The sequence below is a fragment of the Halichoeres trimaculatus genome, unplaced genomic scaffold (genome assembly GCF_033239565.1).
Source record: "Halichoeres trimaculatus isolate MK-OKI-2021-1 unplaced genomic scaffold, fHalTri1.1 fHalTri1_scaffold_2, whole genome shotgun sequence".
NCBI lineage: Eukaryota > Metazoa > Chordata > Actinopteri > Labriformes > Labridae > Halichoeres > Halichoeres trimaculatus.
In genome coordinates this window covers 29,827,237-29,846,548 of record NW_027437180.1, presented here as the reverse complement: position 1 = coordinate 29,846,548, position 19,312 = coordinate 29,827,237, and the positions used below count along the sequence as shown (strand labels likewise).

Genomic DNA, 19,312 nt, shown 5'->3' with positions numbered 1-19,312 from the left:
TTAATGTTAAAAGAAGAATAAAGGGGCTGTAAAGACACCTCAGATATACCTCCTGTATTGTTAAGAAAACTGATAAAGATAAGACTTCAGTATATTAAAAAACAACAAAAACAACTTGTCTGTTAAAGTTCACGTAAATAAGATTCATCAAACTAACCCTCTCTCTTCGCAGCGTATTTAAACTTTGAGATCGGTGCATTGGTTTTCACCTTAAGTCCAGAAATAAAGCCCAAACAAGACCAAAAGTCATCAGCAGTTCTTGGCATGAACCTGCATCTGGCTTTTAGCAACTCACAGGAGGTCACAAATAAGGTCCAGAGAGGTTGCTCCTTCTTCTTGTCCAAAAGCAAAGCTGTCACCTCAATCCATTTCTGATATAATTTACTCAATGCGAGTTATCCTCTGAGTTCAGATGTAATCCCGCAGATGTATATTTAGAGAAAAAGCAGTGAAGAATAAAAAAAATAAAGTTATGGGTCCAGTGTTTGTCAGGAAACAGTTATCCAGAGATACGTCATTAGTTGCCCTTTCATTCATCCGTTGAAAGCAACGCGTCCATGAAATATGAATCCATCTTTTTCCATGTGACTTAACATACGTTGTATTTTGTAAGCAGTCCTCGGTCTTGGTTTCTTTAAGCCATTTCCTGGGCTCCGGTCAGTATCTTTGCTGTAAAGCTGTCAGAAAGGCAGTGAAGCCTCCAAAGGCAGGCAGAAAGCCGGGGAGCAGTGAGTTGTCCAAAGACAACTTCCATCTTGATCACATTAGGGTTTTTGCTGACGCTGAATGCCGAAGGGTCGGAGTGGTGTAAGAGGGGCCGGGTTTTCTTTCCCCCACTCCACCCCTGCTCTCCTCCGTTCTATCCCCTTTTTCTCATCAGGTCCCCTCCCCAATGGTTTGACAGGGAGTCTGAGTCACATCCTAGGAGCCCCATCCCCCGTCTCACAACTCGCCAAGCACACTATACACTGTTATTCCCTCCTCCCTCCTCTAATGTACTTTCTCTCCTTGCTGTTTCTGAAACTTCTTCCATGCTTCTTTGCTTAAATCTTCTCTCTTCCTCTTCTCCACAGACTTTTCCTCTGTGCTGCTTTGGTTTGCTGTATTCGCTAGTGTGGGCAGGCTTTCCTCCAGTTGGTTTTGATTAGTAACAGGCAAGCTGCCTCGCAAGACTTCCTGGCTGTGGACCCAAAGAGATTGCTCTAATGTTTTGGCAGTTATTTCTGAGGCATGCTTTTTCTAAAAATTTGTCATCTTGTAACTGCACAAGTATTCTTATCCAAACACACTGGCACTGACGAAAACAGCAGGGCTAGATATCTTTACAGATACGTTTGAAGAATGCATCTTTTCAAAATATTCACCAGTATGTAAAACATAAACCACTTTTAAATGTTGATACAAAGACAGACACATGTTATTAGTGCTTGTGACTTTGTGTTTTTGTATTTTTATGTTAGACTAAAAAGAAGAAGAAACTTTTAAAGGAACAAAACTGCCAGCAGTCTATTTCCTAATATAGTCATTTATCAAAGGCCCCTGTGGGCAGAAGAAGGCAGCAGGAGGTATTTACATTTGTTGGAATTAAAACATTTTCAGACAAATGTTAGTAAACAAATGTCACTGAAGCTTTGCAACGAATACAAAAAAGCCAAACATTTCTGATTTAGATTTACAGAAAAAAAGACCTTTATAAATTCATAACCAAGTGCTCCAGACAGTTATGTCACCTACAACTGTGACCATACTAGTTTTCAAAGGAGTAGTGTGTCAAAGCAACAGGAACAAAGTGGAATAAAGCCCCTCCAATGATCCCTGTTACCCTCGCCTCTGACCTCTGGGTCTTCCAGATGTGAAGCGAGTCCCTGGATGAGTCTTTTCTTAGGGGCCACGCTGGGAAACTGTACACTGCCATCAATGTTGGCTCTCCAGGGACGCAGATGGTCGTACTCAGGGGGAAGGATCCAAGTTCAGCAAGACTCCTCTGTAGTGCGTCACATGATGCTCTCTGTGGTTATGCAGAGTGCAGTGTAACGAAAGGCAGATCTTTTCGGTCACAGTAGCCTCCATGTGAATACAGCTTGTGATTGAAGTCGAGAAGCCGACACAGAGCATGACTCGAGCAATCTGCTCGTTTATACGAGGATGTCCAACAAGAGCCTTTAATTTAAAAAACTTAACCTTCCCCCCCTGCCAATTCCAGCATCCTGCACGACCACAGGGCAACTGGTATACGTCACAACTGATCCTCCAGTGACACTGTGCAAACACATGTTCAATCAACAACATGTGTGAGGCTAGATGCCTATCATAAGTGTCAGTGTGTCTGACTAGCCTTAAGAGTATGAGTGTTAAGAAAGACTGTTAGGGGAAAATTAGCTGGGAACAAAGGAGTCTGATGGTGTAGGTCATGTCAGCAGCTCTCACAGAGAATCAGTCCTAATGCTTTGTGATGTTTATCATGCAAATTTGTGCCTTATACAAGGTAGGTGTGTATACATGAAATACTAAACCAAACTACAAAAGAATCATCTTTTATTATGTATCAGTTGCAAAAGCTGGGAATTGTGTGATGTGTTAGTGAGAAAGAAATAAATCAAGTTATTATGGACTGGATATTTTCAAAATCACAGCTGCAGAACTTTGTCACTATCTAGTGGCCAACAGCAGTTTATAAGATCACTTACAAGTAGGGATGCACGATATTGGATTTTTGCAGATATTCGATATGCCGATATATCGAAACCCCTTTTGGCCCATACTGATACCTATAATCACAAGTATGTTTGTTTTTTCACTGTAAAGAAAGCTAAGTTTATCCTGTACTGGCATTTATATGTTATTCTAATTGTGACGGTCTTATTTGTTTGAGAAACACACATAAAACAAGACAAAAAACATTTGATATTACCATAAATAAGAAATGTATTATTTTTTCAAATTCAAGACATTCAGTATTAAAATACAGAAAAATAATTTCTTTAGATCACATGAACTTTAAATGTATAATGAATTTTTAAACAAAACTAATTTGCATTTGATTAATTTAGAGCTACTGTAACAACCTGGTGACAGACACAGAGCTCTGCAGTGCAAATAAATGAAGTGCTACATTTTATTTAAGGAGCTTATTTTTCAGCTGGAAAGTAATAATAAACCTAACTGAATAGCACCTTATCGGTTGTGCCTATCGGCAGAAATTTTCACATCTGCCGACACCGATAAACGTGTTTTTAAGCTTTTATCAGCCGATAACGATATTGTGCCGATAATATCGTGCATCCTTGCTTACAAGCCCAGCCCAGGAAATAAACACAAATAGCCAAGTTGGCTCAGCATTGTATTTCTAACATCATCAGGTTAGGCACCTAATGAATGCAGTTAAACATGTTCACCAAGTCTTAAAACAGCAAATCCAGTCTCAACTTCTGAGAGCATTATCTTGTGGATTTGCAAAACTGACACAAATTGCAGGCTTTGAAATACTTTAAGATTTGGGTTGATGCAGAATATGAGCATTAGTTAACGACACAATTAAAGATGATCTTTGCTAGTTGACACCAAGGTTCACTACACAGGCATAACTCAGCAAAAATGACAGATGACAACCTGTAGCGCAAACTAGCAGGATTTTAAACTGGAAATGGAAGAGACTTAATTGTAAATCAGCACAGGCATGTGGATGTTAACAAGGAAGAAGGATCAGCTGACGTTAGCATGGTGGTGGTGCCAGCATAGCTGGTGCTAGCTCTGCCAACTTTAGCCACATGGGCCAACAAGTCTGGCATATTTTGGGCATATACTAAGTCGAGCCTGATTTTAAAAAAAAGCTCAGCTTAAAGAGTTTTCAAAGTGTTTTCTTCAGTGTGTTGTCAGTTAGTGTGAAAACTCTTTCATTATGTTGTGGAATTTAATAGCAGTTATTCAATAGTTTTCTTTAATTATTATTTTAATTTTAATTTTGAGACACTTTAGGGTTGACTAGAGGTCTAGACAAAAAGACCTACAAAACCACACTGTCAGCCCTGGACTCATACCAGTAACACAGTTAGAGATGACTCACTATCAGGACTTTCCACAAGTGTGAAAAAATCTTTTGACCTCAATAGAAAATATGAGCAGAAATATTCTCAGTGTTTGAGGCAGTTTGAGTTTGAGTTTTGGCAGTTTGAGTTTGAGTGATATTTGTTCAGTCTATTTCAGAATTCAAAGTTTTTGTGTTTGCTCTTTAAGAGCCATCATTGTGGGCCAGACAGTGTCTTATCACTCCAACCACGCAGAGGACGTGTGTGAATGTTCTTGCAGGCATGCAGCATCATTGGTCAAATGTCTCCAGCCGTTACATACATGGCTAAGAAAGACCCATTCATGATTCACCCTATAATCCCCCACTGTTCAACCCTTTGCCTTTTTAAGTGGAGCCATGAGGGCCCAAAGGAAACAGCCTCACATTCCTCCCTGATATAGTTTATTATTGGAAAAATAAGCCAGTCTAAATCATGGGCATTGAAGAACACAGAGTGTTTGCCCATGTCAGAGGATCGAGGTGACGCTCACAGAGTAAAAACGTGTCCCTCCTAACTGAGTCACTCTGGGTTCTTATATATACAAAGACTGCTTTGAGCAGATTTACTTGCACCCTTTTTTAAAGCTTCCTTAAATAACCACTTTCTACTGTACATGTCCGGTAGTTGCAAGAAGTTGTAAAAAAGGATCTTGGGCCCATTTACACTTAGAAGAAACGTAAACAAAATGCCAGAATCTCATCTGGAAATCTAAAAATAATATCAACAAACCACACCAAGATCTTTGCAATCCTTTCCTGTCACTTGACTTGCTTTGTGGTTGTTGACTGCTTTTGAAAAGCTCAGTCATGTCAGTTTAAATAACAGCGTTTGGGGCTTGGGTGGGAACTTAAGCAATCACAATATTCTTCAATAAAACAAAGTAGATGATGCAACCTTCAAAGCCAGTTACAGGCTGCTTTGCTGTCTTGATTAAAAAAGCAGTATTTCATTAACCCTGGATTTTGATTCCTCTTACTCCTGTGGGGCTACAAGCAAGAAGCCGTCGTGGGAGAATCCAAGGGGGGCTTGGCCACTGATCATGGGTTATAGTGTGACTGTGACCGTGGGAACAGGAAGTACAAGTTATTGAGGATACAGACCATAACAATCTCCAGGCTAAAATAATCTATCTAATCTTCTTGTGAGAGGATCGGTGTGTGCGGGTATTTGTGTACATGTGGGTGTGTATTAGATGGTGTGCCTTAGACATGAGGAGGATCATATATATACTACATGAACTAAATTATCCAAATATTTCTTAGTACAACTTTTTGAAAATGCTTATACATGTGCCGTGGTTGTCAAATCAAGTGTTAAAGATTTTGGTCTCAGTGGAAGCTGGTTAAGATACTACACTAAATTCTTCCTGTGTACTAAGTTCAATTGAATTAATAAGTTCAAAATGTAGTTTAGCAATTTTTTTACCATTCATTTTTGTAAAAACACAAAAAACGGTGCAGCTTCCTCTTTATCTCTTTACTGAGTATTGTATCGGGACTCAGTATTGGCAGATATTAGTTATCAAAATAATGGATTGGTATTGGGGTCAAAAAATGATCGGGACATCCCTAAAACAGACCCAGGAAAACCTTCATACTACATTCATATGAAGTGGGTAGTAAGCTGTTTGGAAAACACTCTTACACATGTGCAGTTTGTTTACTTCTCAAGTCTTTACTGTAAAAAATAAAAAAAGTCAAAATACCACAGCTCTACTAAATGTCTCTGCACATGAAACTTTAAGGGAACCCATCTGTTTTGCTCATCCTGAAATCTCTGTTTGCTTTTACCCAAATCCATTTTTATCATGGGAGTTTTTCTTCACTCTCACTAAGGGCTTGAAATGACAGGAAGTAATAAAGTTGACCCCAAGCCTTAAACCACGTTTGTCTCCTCAAAACATATCCCACTGATTTGCAGTTTACCATAAAACATCTTGTCATCCTGTTTCAGTGAGAACTATGTCAGAATAAAGGGACAATGAAACTACACTATCCTGTTCAGCAAGAGGAACTCTGTAAGTGTTGAACTAGGGATGTTCGATACTACTTTTTTTCAGACCAATACCAGTACAAATACTTTCACTTGAGTACTCACCGTTACAGAGAACCGATACTACTAGTACTTTTGATACACTGAATTTCAATCCACAGTAAAGAATCATTTTAAACAAAGACAGCACAGACACTCTGACATTAAGTCAAAATTGAAGCACAACACAACTCTCACACAACAACTCTCTCTGACTGTACATTAAAAAAATAAATAAATAACAAAAGTGCAAAATAAAAAAAAACAATTGTCAGAGTTTAAAGCGGCTGTGAGGAGTTTGAAAGTGATCTTGAAAAAGGCTACTAACCAGATAAATGCCTGACCATAATCCAAACTTTAAAATAAAATTATCAACAGCAATTTGGCTGGTTACGGGTTATTTTAAATTACTACTTCTTAGCTTTCAGGTGGGGCCGAACAGGACAAAAATGATTTAGGTATGTCTAGGTCTCTATGAAAACACCACGCTGGCTGACAAAATTTAGTTATGAGAAGAGAGCTTTTAACGATTTCTGTGACTAATTTTGTAGTGATGGTGGACACAGGAGCCTAACTTTCAGACAGAAAAAGGACAGAGGAGCAGAAGAAAGCTAAATGGGAGAGTGACACAGCCCAACCTAATCAGCCTTTGGCTCGGGCTAAAGGCTGGTATCGGCCCAATACCCAATACTGATACTCGCCTATCCTTAGTTGGTGGTCTACATGGACAGAAAACACAATGTTTCCAAACGCTATTTCATTCGTGATTTTTTTGGTGGACACATTTTTTTGTCTTCTTATTCTACTGAAACTAGGATTTGTGCCTGTTCTGCCAAAATGAACCTAGACACACCTTTCTTCAGATGACCCACATGCGTCAAAGCAGCTGTCAGGATTCAGTGACTGTTTGTTTGACCCCAGGGGCCTGTACTACGAAGCTGGATTAGCTCTTAGAGAGATAACTTCCCCGGATAAGTTTCGGGTTTTCCGTACTATGAATGTGGATCTCTTTTTATCCAGACACGTTGCCCCGGTAACTGATGCTGAACGCCAAACCTGGTCCGGAGCAGGTAAAGTTCCAGGATAAGAGCTCACTGGGTGTGACAGACCGCCTGCTGACCAATCAGTTCTCTTGGGCGGGCATAAAAGACTGCTCAGTCACCAATTTGCTCAGCTGGAGTGAAGTCCCCCGGCGCGGGACCACCCCCTGTCTTTTTGGCCCAACATTTTTTCTTATGGGCTGTGAACAAACAATATCTTACTGATCATCATAACTGAGACATTGTCAGGAAAAAGTTGAAATGTGTGCAAATGGAATCTTTCATACTGACCACTTTGCAGGATGTTTTTATATTTATTTTTTATTTGCTCCAACGTCCTTTTTTCCCCACTGATATTGCATCTGCAGTACAAATTGCCCATAATGAGCATTTTCCTTGGGATTTGTAGGAAAGTGGACTCTTTCTAATTATGAGGTTGGATATGATGCTGATCACAAACGCACACTGACTGACAACATGAATGAATAAGGACCTGTCTGCCCGTGTCGTCACATGATGAGATAGGTCAGTTAATATCAGCATTTTGGAAATTTACGCATTCACAGAGTCGGCGATTTTTTTGCCAGCAATCCCTCCGGCTTATTGCGGCCGCAGTCGTGTTGCTCCTGGCCTGGATTATATTGTGGTACTCCTCGTACTTTTGCAGTATTATTTGCTGCTCCCGCTGTAAAATAGGCTGCTCTCTTCTCCGCTGTGGACAATGCTCCGGGGCCGCTAACCACGCCCATTTTATGTGTACATGCACAGATCCCAGCCGGATTCACACTATTCGAGTTGATAACGAGCTTCGTAGTACAGCAGATCTGGATGACGGAGATCCGGTGAAGTTCAGCGAGTTGTCGCAGCATTATCCTGGATGACTTAATCCAGCTTCGTAGTACAGGCCCCAGGATCAGTGATTCACAAAGCATCTATTTTCAAACTCATCACACCTACCATTCATTGCAAAATAAAGAGGTTGGTTCAATCCAGGAGCTCTGCATGGAATTCATAATAAGCTTCCAAGCTTGATATTGAAACAGCCTAAATCTTGAAAGACTCTGAAGGCAGAGACTCATAATATTTATCCCCTCATCTTGTTGTTTATGAGGAACAATTCCTGATCTCAGACCAGACCCTTTGAGGGCCAGCACAGTGACGTACTACATCTCCCACCCCACCCTGAACATGTTCACTCTGCTGAACATATGCTGTGCTGGAATTGTCTCTTCCACTGGAGATCCACGAAAACGTGTTGTCCTTGGACACAGTTGCCACAGCAGCATCAGCAGGAAATACTTGAGACCGAGAGTCAGCAGCAAAGTAAGGGGCAAGAAGCTGTTTCATTAAATAATGAGAGACACAGAGACCTTTGGACAGTTCCAGTTACATGGAAGTTCAAGCTGGTTCCAAGTGTAACATCTGCTGTTATTCTCTTACATTTGTTCAAATGACATCCACATGGGCAATATCTCCATTTCACTTTTAATCCACCCTGTCAAAGTTGAGTCAGGAATGAAAGACTATGAAGTCTAAAACGGCAGGAATCCTGGATTAGTCAGGGACAGAACTAATAAGATTGCCACAGTTAAATATTTACATTTTCTTCCTGTCTCCCACGCAATCCAGGAGCATAAACATTTATAGTGCAGTGAGAGCAAAACGAAAATAAAACTTACGGGAGCTATGCTTCTGGAAGACATGAACAAGGAATAAAAGAAAATCCCAGAAAAAAGAAGCAGGCGGGAGAGGATATCACCTCAAAAAAGATGCTACCTTTAATCTGGCTAATCTAAGTGCATGTCAGATCAGTCGCAAGAAGTTTGATAATGAGAGAAACAGAAATCGTTGTTCCTGAGACAAAATACACGTGATCAAAGAGGTGTATTGACTTGGCATAAAACTTAAAGATCCAGCACAGAAACAAGATTCAGCTTTGATTCTACATCATGTACCTTTGCTTTCCACCAGAACTCAGTTGGGCCTCTGGAAGCTTCAATAAGTATTTAGGGGGGTCCACAGCAGATCCCTATTTCAGCAGAAATCAACACATTAGTGTGTCTGAGTGGGATGAGGTCTTGTACCCAATACTTGCATGCAAAATGGTTGTAGTAATATAACACAGACACGTGAGGGAGACAAATCCCAATGCATGAACAAAGGCTCAAGAATAGCATTAAGGTATCTGACCCTCACTTAACACAGTGACATAAAATACTTGCAGGCAACATTTTTAGCGTAATACTGTTCCCCCTTTTGGGTTATTCAAGCTAATTCTTCAGCCTGTCCTCTCCTCTACCCCTATTATTTAATACTAACAAAAATGACCAAGAATAGCACAAGGCAGAAAGAATGAAAAGGCTTAAACATCGTTTGTCCAAGTAGAAATAACCAAAACCGTGGACATACACGACTAAGAAGAGCGAAAGCCTGTCATTACTCACCTCTATGGGTTAAATGGTAACCAGGAGGTGGCACGCGCTGGTCAGGTCCCATGTTTAAGGTTCATTTGAGTCAGTCCGGCTGTTTTGTAACATATTTCTGTCATACCGCGAAATTAGCCATGCCACGATAACAGTGATGTTAATTCAAATTAATTCATGGTCTCTAGCTTGTTCATTACTTCTTTACTCCAGTGAACGGCGCTAAAACCGACGCACGTGCCTGTCAACTAGTTTCTTAAATGGTGCATTCAAGGCATCTTGTAATTTTCTTCACCATTCGTTACTTAATTTCTTAAGTTTCAGTGAAAAAAAAATAACATAAAAATCTTTTTTTTTCTCCAATTCTACAGAAATTTTCTAAAGCTTCTCACATTTTTAATGTGGAAATAATTTTCATATTCCTAAATTATCGTACTTTAAGAGGAAATACCCCTAATATCCTGAAACACATGAGAAATATTTTGACACGTACCTTTACTGTTCTCCATAGGTATATTATGTCAGTTTTTTGGGAAACGTGCCTAATGTAAATCTTTGGAGTTAGGGTTGGGGTAAGGGAGAAAATTTGGAAAAGAAAAAAACGTTTCTAACTTACTTGCTATGATAACATGAAAATTTCAATTAAACATTACATTGCACATTAGAGAGGCCCCTTCACTGTCCACGTCTTAAAACCCATCTTTATTCTTTGTTTTTTAACTCCAGCGAGACTTAGTTTCTTTGCCTGGTCTTATTCTCTTTTATTTTCTTTTAATCCCAATTAACTCACTTTTTTTAAAAAAAATTGCTTTTATTGTTTTTACAATGTTTTTCTTTTATTTGTATGTTTTTACTTATCTGTTTTTATCATTTCATTTTGATCTAACTGTACAGCAATTTGTCTAAAGCTGTGGTTGTTTTTAAAAGTGCTCTGTAAATAAAGCTGGTATGGTATGGTATGGTATGGTATGGTATGGTATGGTATGGTATGGTATGGTATGGTATGGTATGGTATGGTATGGTATTACATTCGTATTATTGTATATTGCCTGCTTCTACATCTAGTCCTGAATATTCGTTCAAGTATACATCTGTTCATACGTATCTACGTTTCGGACTAACTTTTGTATGGTTAATCAGTTGCATTTCAGTGTGGGTACTAATATTTCCGATAGCTCACGAAAGCAGCATTTGAAACTCAACTTCTTCCGCGTTTACCTGACGCCCCAAACACTAGAGGGAAATTTACATTTGGGTGTGTTTGCTGCGGGTGAAACAGGGTTTAATCAAAACATTGCGTCCTTTCATTGGGTATATGTCGAGAAAGGAACATAAAATGAAAGGGGAATAAGCTTTAAAGGCGGATACAAGTTCAACGGAGTGTAGAAAAGTCACGTCGACTTTTAATTTCCTTAAAGTTAGCTCAAGTTACCGCGCGGTCGTTTGCAATGGGCTGTTGTAGCAGCACGGAGGTAAGTTCACTCAAAAATGGTGGAAGTTGTGTCTACTCAAAGACTTACAACGCTTATTCACAGAGGAGTTTGAGTGCAACGACAACGTCACTTCTTCAGCAGTAACAGCTGCTTGTTTTCCAGCAGCAACACAGTGGCTCGTCTGCAGCGGGGTAGTTACTGTTCCGCAGCAGCAGCCCAAACAAAGAGGAATTAAGGAGACCTGTGACATCTTTTCACAATCTATTATTTATGCCTCGGCAGGGCAAGCGTGACTGGAAACCACTGGAGGAGCGCAGCTGTACGGACATCCCATGGCTCATCATATACATATTGTTTTGCATTGGGATGGTAAGTTTATAACTGGATGGTGTGGCTTTAATGCAACGAGCTGAAGTTGTATAGTTCCCAAAATAAAGCTATGATTTTCGCAAGTTGACAGTGAGAATATCGAGATATTGCATAGGCGTTTGAACGTGTATTGATAAAGCATGACATTGGCATCGGTAGTGTAAGCCAGTTGTCCTTATAAAGTTACTTTGTGAAACATTTTTGCATGTTCGTGCGAAATTCTTACATATTTTGATAACTTTTCAGTTGAGAAAAAGCTTCATATGGAAGGTAAAGTGATTCTTTCTCAATCATGTTGCCGAACATTAAATTGTGGGGTATTAATTTAAAGATGTATTGTTTTACATTATGGCTCCTTTTGGGACTGCATTTATGGCGATGTAGAGCAATAAGGCACTTAATGGTGTTTATTGTTACAACACCAGCACTATTACTGGTTTGCAAAATATTATTGGTATCTAATGATGTAGCACAACTTAGTCCAACAAAAGTTGAACAAAGTACATTCTCCAAAACTGCTGAAGGACCCCACTGACTTCTCTTAAAACTGTTATTCAGCCGTGCCAAAAAGTACAACCTGAATTTTTGCTGGAATGAATTATGTCCTTTTACTGTAAGTTTACAGATTATGTAAAATCAGTGTTGTAACTCTATACCCCTTATTTTTGATTGTAGTGAGAGTAAATAATAGTTTCATTTTACACAAGAATTATATCTCATGTAATCCTACTCATTGTCAATGCTCTCTGCTTTCATCAATATCATTCTCAGGCCTGTATTTGTGGCTACCCCATCGTCACAGGAGCTGCTTCCAGGCTGGTTTCAGGATATGACAGTTATGGCAACACCTGCGGACGAAAGAATGACCCGATTGACGGAGTCGCTCTTAGTGGCCGTGACATGACAGACAAAAAGTTAGTCTTGTTTGATACCACTTAACTTGTGACATGAGTTTGTTATAGATATTTTCTATTTGGGGACAGATGTGGCATCTTATCTCAACAGTGTTGAGACTCTGTATGCCTAATATAGGGTGTGTTGGTGTCATTGAGCATCACATATAAACATGAAAGGATTGCATCACGTAACCCTAATCCACTTTTCTACAAACAACTAGTTGCTGCCTTAGTAAACACCTCAGTTTGCCTACTGTTGTGGATTATACAGTTTAGCTGTTACGTCTATGACAGACATAAATTAACCTAAAGAATATGTTTTGCCAAATGACAGTGAAACCTATTTCACAGAAATTTGTTAGACAACATAAAGTTTAAAAGTTGTAACATGTTAAAAACATAGTGCACAGCTGTCTGTGATATTATCGGTTAAGAGAGAAACAGATTTTAGTATTACCAAAACAGAGCGACACTTACATATTTACACTGTTCAGCTGCTTTTCATGTGTTTGACAGAAAGGCACAGCTTTTGAAGATGACATCTCAATTTTTAAATTTTTATCACAAAGACAGTTTAATCTTCTGGACTGATTTCTTTAAAAAGTCTTTCATTATGTTTGTCTTTTTTTGGGTTTGCATCTTTCCATCAGCTGGCAGCCCAGTTTTACTGAAACAATGGGTCATGCTTCATTGATGGGCTGATTGCCCAGGGAAGCTCTGAATAAAAGGCGTTTGGCTACAAAGAAGGATCTGTGCTGCAGAGAGGCAAATGTCAACATCTTTCATTTTCTGCCCAGCCTAAACAGTCTGAAATTGTATCTCTCTGACTTTTTTTAGGAAAAGAATTGATGGTACTTTATATTTAACTGTTGATTTCATTTTTTATTTTTTTCAGGTATGTTTTCTTTTTAGATCCTTGCAATGTTGACCTTATTAACAGGAAGGTCAAGTCCATTGCTCTGTGTGTCTCGAAATGTCCAAATTCAGAAATGAAGACCCATAGCGAGTTGAAGCAGTTTGCCCTGACTAATGGTGAGAAAACAGCACTACTGATGCTATTTTAAAGAAAAAAGGCCCTTAGCATTGCATATTTTTCTGTCTGGTGTAAAAATACCTTTTTTAATTAGGTTTTAATATCAGCATTGATTTGCCACATAACCTGTTTCTTCTCCTGAAGGATCTGAGCTTTGCACCTACGATATTTCTCCCACAAGATACCCCAGCCATTCTGAGAGATTCACTAAATGCCCCAAACTACCAGTCCTACCAAGGTATTCAAACATAATTTGAGTGACAGGAAATTTTACATAGTTCAATGCTTTTGTTATCTCCATTTCTTGAAGCCCTGTCAGTTTAAAGATCAGTTATCTCAAGCTAATCCCAAATTTTCTGTTTGCAGTAAAGCAGTCCCTGTGTTCCACCGCTGTATCCCCGTGGATGTTGGCTGTTATGCTGAATTTGCCCAGGCCTTCATCACATTCGTTGGGGACAACAGCGTGATGCGACGAGTCATTGCAGGAGTGATGGCCAGCAAGGAGATCATCATGGGGCTTTGTGTGCTGGCTTTAGGTATAATGCATTACAACAAATGGATTTTCAGAAAGCATTACAATACTGTATGTGAGGTGGCTAACCCATTTCTTTAATCATCCGTGAAACTGCTGGTGTGTTCTTTGATCTATTTACTGCTGCCCCTGCTCCACAGCGGTTGGTGCTTGTGAATATTTGGTATGCATTCAGAAGCTATTTTTATCATTAAGAGAACAGGAAATGTCTGTGTGGTTTCCGGTATGGGATCTACTAAAGTTTAGTCCACTGGAGAAAAAAACAGAACTAATCCCTGGTCAGTTTTAGTCATCTTTTATTTATTTCAACAATTTGTTGGTCTAGCTTTCATAAATTGTTTGTAAGGCCATCATGATTCATGGCACCATGGAGTTCCCCTAAATGCAACTTCTGGGATTTTCTCACAAGGGCTTCAGTGGTAAGTTTTTGTTAGAATATGAATTGGCCTGAAAGTAATTTGTATGTCTCCTTATGGTCTAATAAGAGACCTTGATAGGGTTGATTGTTCATATTTTGTCATTTGTTTAAAACTGCTGCGGGGCGGTAGGTTTCAGAAAAGTGATTAACTGTGTGTGGTCGAAAACAGCCTTTTCTTTTTATTTACCACTACAAAGTTTCACAGTTTGAGATTCAGTTTGCTCCATGATGTGATTTTGCACACAAACACAGTACTAAAACATGTGGCTTGTGTGTATATTTACTTGTACAGTTAAGTTATCACTTTTTTTTGCTGCTTTTCCCACGTTTGCAGTATGTGATCATCTCAAATGTGCTCATGTATCTCAGCTCTGTCCCTGATCATGATGGTCGTCATCCGTTACATCTCCAAAGTTCTGGTGTGGATCCTCACGATTCTGGTAATCATTGGATCCATTGGTATGTGTTCAAACAGTTCCGTAAAAATGATATTTTAACGCATGCTTATGCTGTTTTTTTTAAATTCCATTTTGCCAATGCAAGAAAACAGTAGATACTGATTTTGTGTTTGGGTTATGTTTACGTTTTCTCGGCTTTGATTTTGCAGGTGGGACTGGGATCCTCTGGTGGCTTTATGTGGACCACAGGAATGCTGCTAATAATAACACATTATCAGTATTTGGGAAAGAAGTAGCCTCAGACAATGTTAAGGCTCTGCTCGTGTATTCAATTGGTGCTACAATCTTCACAGTATGTTTGAGTATTTATCTTGAAATGCTTTCATAACATAGTTTCACAAACCACATAAACTAACTGATAACTGTACTGATAACTGATTGTGGCATCTCATGACTCATTTTTGTGCACCCCACCAGGTGGTCCTCTTAATAGTGATGTTCATAATGAGGAAACGTGTGGCTCTCACCATCTCCCTGTTCCATGTCGCCGGTAAAGTGTTTATCCATCTTCCCTTGTTGGCTCTGCAACCATTTTGGACGTTCATCTGCCTCATGCTTTTCTGGGTCTACTGGATCGCTGTGCTGCTCTTCCTCGGGACATCAGGTGAGGACAAGAGCTTGTTGGGACAAGTTACAATTTGCACATGTTTCATGATATTTGAATATAGTTTGTTCAGCTCACAAACTTCTATTTCCATTACCATATACATCCCAGTACTTTGCCCAAACAAGTAGAATATTAAGTTTGTGACATTTTGGCTTGATTTCATGGCATGACTTTACTCCCACATTTGGAATCTGGTGCAGTCTCGTGATGTGGGAGGTCAAAGAACAGCTTCTCTCTTCACCTCCCACTTCCCATTTATGCAGCAGAGCTAAGTTAAATTTAAAGCAAAAGGCTGACAAAAATAAAGCCACAACATCCTATTTTACTTCTCCAAATCTCCTCTTCCTGGTTGCTTCTCTGATTTATAAATAGTAAATAAACAGAAATTTAAAAAACATTGCTGTTTTAGTAATATTTAATTTCAGTTGTGTACTGTGCACTCTGCGTACTCTGTATATTGGAATGGCTTTGTGTGTGACTTGTTTGTCAGGGCTGGGACGCTGTTCTCGTGATTCGATTCTATTACAATTTTTGGAGTGCTGATTTAATTTAAATTGTGATTCTTCTATATTTACGACTTTTCGTTTGCTTTTTTAACACCAGACCATGTGGAAAAGTTATATGATAATGAGGGGCCATATTTTCACATAAAATGCATGTCCCATGAGTCAGAGAGAAACATTTCACCATCTGCTGGAGAAAAATGGTAACTTTTTTCAAATCCAGTTTATAAACAAAGACTGAAAAAAATGTTTTTTTTGACAAAGAATCCTATTTTTGATATTGTCATACAAAAAATTCTGATAATTCATTTTTTTTCTCCCACCCCTATTTGTCTGTATGGAGTTTTACACTGACTGAACCACAAGATGTGTGACTCTCAGCGGTAGAGTTGGTCGTCTTTCAGTCAGAAGGTTGGGGTTTTGATCCTAGGTCCCACCGTCCAGGTGCGAAGTTTCCTTCAGTAAAACACTAAACCCACAGCTGTTACAGTGGCTGTGTCTGCAGAGCGAGTTAGGTGTGGCGCCATACATAGCAGTCTCTGTCACGAGTATATGACTGCGGTGTAAATGTGTGAAAGTGACATCTTCTGTAAAAGCACTTGCAGTACTCAGAGACAAGAGAAAGTGTAAGTCAGAGTCCATATACCATCCACTAATGACTCCTCATCTTTTCCATCAGGCACACCGATAAAGAGCAACTCTACAGGTGTGGTTGAATACCACATGCAAGGGCCTTTTCAATACTTGGTGTGGTATCATGCCGTGGGTCTCATCTGGATCAGTGAGTTCATTCTTGCCTTCCAGCAGATGACGATTAGTGGGGCTGTGGTTACCTACTACTTCACAAGGTATAAAAAAAAATTAACAGGAAGCATTTGATTCTTACCAAAGGAAAATTTTTGAAGTTATCATCTTTTTTCCATCTTTGTTGTCCTGGTTCTTTAATCATTTCTCCTTCCTGTACCTGACTAACTTCAGAAATAAGTCCCAGATTCCTGCGACTCCTATCCTGTCCTCCATGGGACGCTGTATTCGCTACCATCTGGGAACTGTGGCCAAAGGCTCCTTCATCATCACGCTTGTTAAGATCCCTCGCCTCATCCTGACATACATCCACAGCCAGCTCAAAGGAAAGGTGAGCTGTCAAGTTATTCAGAGTTCAGCCTTAACGTACTGACCTGATGCTGACCCAGCCAAAAGGCAATTTTCTGTACTTTTAATACATAAATTAAAATAATTTTTTGACCTGTGATTTTTCTTGTAGGAGAATGCCTGCGCCCGCTGCATGCTAAAAGCCTGTGTCTGCTGTTTGTGGTGTCTGGAGAAATGTCTTGCATACCTAAATCAAGTAAGTCATTTCAGGTTGGTGAAAAAAATGTTGCACAAAGGATAAGGACAAGTTCATGTCTATTTACACTGTTTCCTACTTCTTGTATTTTCAGAATGCATACACAGCTACAGCCATCAACAGCACCAGTTTCTGCACCTCAGCCCGTGAGGCTTTCCTCATCCTGGTAGAGAACGCTCTTCGGGTAGCCGCCATTAATACTGTGGGCGACTTTGTCCTCTTCTTGGGGAAGGTACCTCTTATATATAAATTCTGCTTTATAAGCCACTTTTCTGAGTGAGATATTACCCAAAACCAAACTCTGCTCAAAGACTTAACTAGTGTCTTATCTCCACTTAGGTGCTTATAGTTTCTTGCACAGCATTTGCCGGTGTCCTGGCTTTGAACTACCAAAGAGACTACACAGTGTGGGTCCTTCCTCTCCTCATCGTCTGTCTATTTGCCTACTTGGTGGCTCACTGCTTCCTCTCCGTCTTTGAGAATGTGGTTGATGTACTCTTCCTCTGCTTTGCTGTGGACACAAAGTATAACGACGGGAGTCCAGGGCGCGAGTACTTCATGGACAAGGCTTTAATGGTGAGAGAAAAGAGTGATGACACTGTTGAGATATTTTTTTCTCATAGGAGCTCGTTGAACTTCATGTAAACACTGCATGGACAGATTGATTTCCTAGCATTGTGTGAAATTCTGGAGAACTTTTGGCATTCACCCAAATTGTTTGTCCAATATAAATTTTACAACTATAATATTCTTTATTGGTAGTAATTACTCTCTTTTAAGACCGATGGACCCATACTAATTTTTAGTAGTTAAGTACAACACAAAATGTGACCAGCACACAGCTTCTCCTGCACAACCACCATTCATTAAAGCACAAAGCGACATCATGAGGAGGAAAGTAATTTTTTTAACAATGATGGAAAAGGAAAAGACAAAAAAGACATTTAATCAAATGATCTGTTTTTGACATAGGCCCAAGTGCTTTCTCATACCATATCAAAATCTTTTGAAACTTTTTTTCCCCAAGAACTCAAAATAAAAAACCTTAATCTTTAATTCTTAATTTTTTTTCCAGGAATATGTTGAAAACAGTAAGAAATTGGGTCAATACAAACCTGATGATGGAGATAAACGAGAGATGAAGCCTATGGTGAGTTTTTAAGTCTTTTTAGTTTATCTGACCAGTATGTTATACGGTATAAACAAAAAAAACATTTTGTTGAATGGGAATAAAACTGTATGCAAGGTTCCCTTGTCAATCTTTTCAAGGCTAGTGAAAAGCTAACCCTTGCTTCAGTGTGATCCCAGTTATTTGTTTGTTTTTATGTGTTGTGCTGTAAAAGTAAGTTTGTTTTTCTTTATTCCTTGCAGGCACGAGGAACTTTAGCTTAACCAAGCTTCACAAAGATGACAAAAACCACCAAAACACTCCAAAGCTCACCAAATCAGCAGAGATTAAAGTGATGTTGTAAAAACTTCAGGACAAAAAAGCACTGAATTGGATTTTTATATTTTAAGAGACTGCATTTGGAAAGTTCAGTGCCACTAGCTTTAAACTGACAAATACTAAGTTTTGTTTTTTGTTTGATAAAATGTAGTTGCTTATTTTTTTTCAACATAACTTTAGTTGTTTTCTTATAATAGGTTTTAAATGATGTGAACAGTTCAACATGTTGTGTTGTTTTTGTCGACCACATCTGGTTAGCTTTAGCTTGGTGTACATTTTATACATGAAAGCTAACTGTGTTTTGTAAAAGGCTGTTTATGTTGTTTTACCATTTCTCAAAATTTTATACTAAAAACATAAAAAGTGTCTTATTTGTTGTTTCTTTCATCATCCACAATGAAAGCATAGTTGCTCGTGCGCATGACGTAGATCCTGACCTTTACAAAATATAACATCCCTTTTTAGTTGTCCGAGGACTTGAGGTATAAATTAAACTCAATGGTTTGATTCTGGGCTCTACGTACAGGTCTAGCCTCACTCTCTCTTTTCTATCCACTTTCCAGGCTTTAAAATATAAAGAGCTAAGCAGATTAGATGGTGGGTAAATATATATTTATCATTTTGCAAGAAACAATTAAAAGCTGTTTGACTACTTTGATGGAGGTAGGGACTTTGTACAAATGCAATGATGGAGTTTATGGTTCTGA

The 19,312-nt window shown here is 39.1% G+C and overlaps 2 protein-coding genes across 2 annotated transcripts in view; one reads left to right on the top strand and one right to left on the bottom strand.

The window, feature by feature from the left end:
• Positions 1 to 9,796, bottom strand: part of dlc1 (DLC1 Rho GTPase activating protein) — a 90,082-nt gene extending 80,286 nt beyond the window's left edge. The window contains exons 1-2 of the mRNA XM_074685685.1: positions 9,583 to 9,796; positions 9,094 to 9,167 (exon numbers count right to left, since the gene is read on the bottom strand). The gene's annotated coding sequence lies outside the window, so the exon portion shown is untranslated. The remainder of the gene's footprint in view (positions 1 to 9,093; positions 9,168 to 9,582) is intronic.
• Positions 9,797 to 10,926: 1,130 nt separating this feature from the next.
• Positions 10,927 to 18,889, top strand: slc44a1a (solute carrier family 44 member 1a). The gene is made up of 16 exons (XM_074665059.1): positions 10,927 to 11,033; positions 11,277 to 11,363; positions 12,135 to 12,277; positions 13,155 to 13,291; positions 13,437 to 13,530; positions 13,659 to 13,828; positions 14,612 to 14,701; positions 14,850 to 14,992; positions 15,118 to 15,304; positions 16,490 to 16,658; positions 16,789 to 16,945; positions 17,075 to 17,158; positions 17,253 to 17,390; positions 17,498 to 17,734; positions 18,234 to 18,308; positions 18,530 to 18,889. The coding sequence occupies exons 1-16, from the start codon at positions 11,010 to 11,012 to the stop codon at positions 18,548 to 18,550; spliced, it is 1,956 nt and encodes a 651-aa protein (XP_074521160.1). The 5' UTR covers positions 10,927 to 11,009; the 3' UTR covers positions 18,551 to 18,889.
• The last annotated feature ends 423 nt before the right edge of the window (positions 18,890 to 19,312 follow it).

Bases quoted from the DNA above. Each gene is read 5' to 3' on its own strand.
- slc44a1a (XM_074665059.1), top strand. From the start codon at position 11,010: ATGGGCTGTTGTAGCAGCACGGAG. The intron at 13,292-13,436 runs GTGAGAAAACAG...CTTCTCCTGAAG, and splicing joins GCAGTTTGCCCTGACTAATG to GATCTGAGCTTTGCACCTAC. The intron at 15,305-16,489 runs GTGAGGACAAGA...CTTTTCCATCAG, and splicing joins GCTCTTCCTCGGGACATCAG to GCACACCGATAAAGAGCAAC.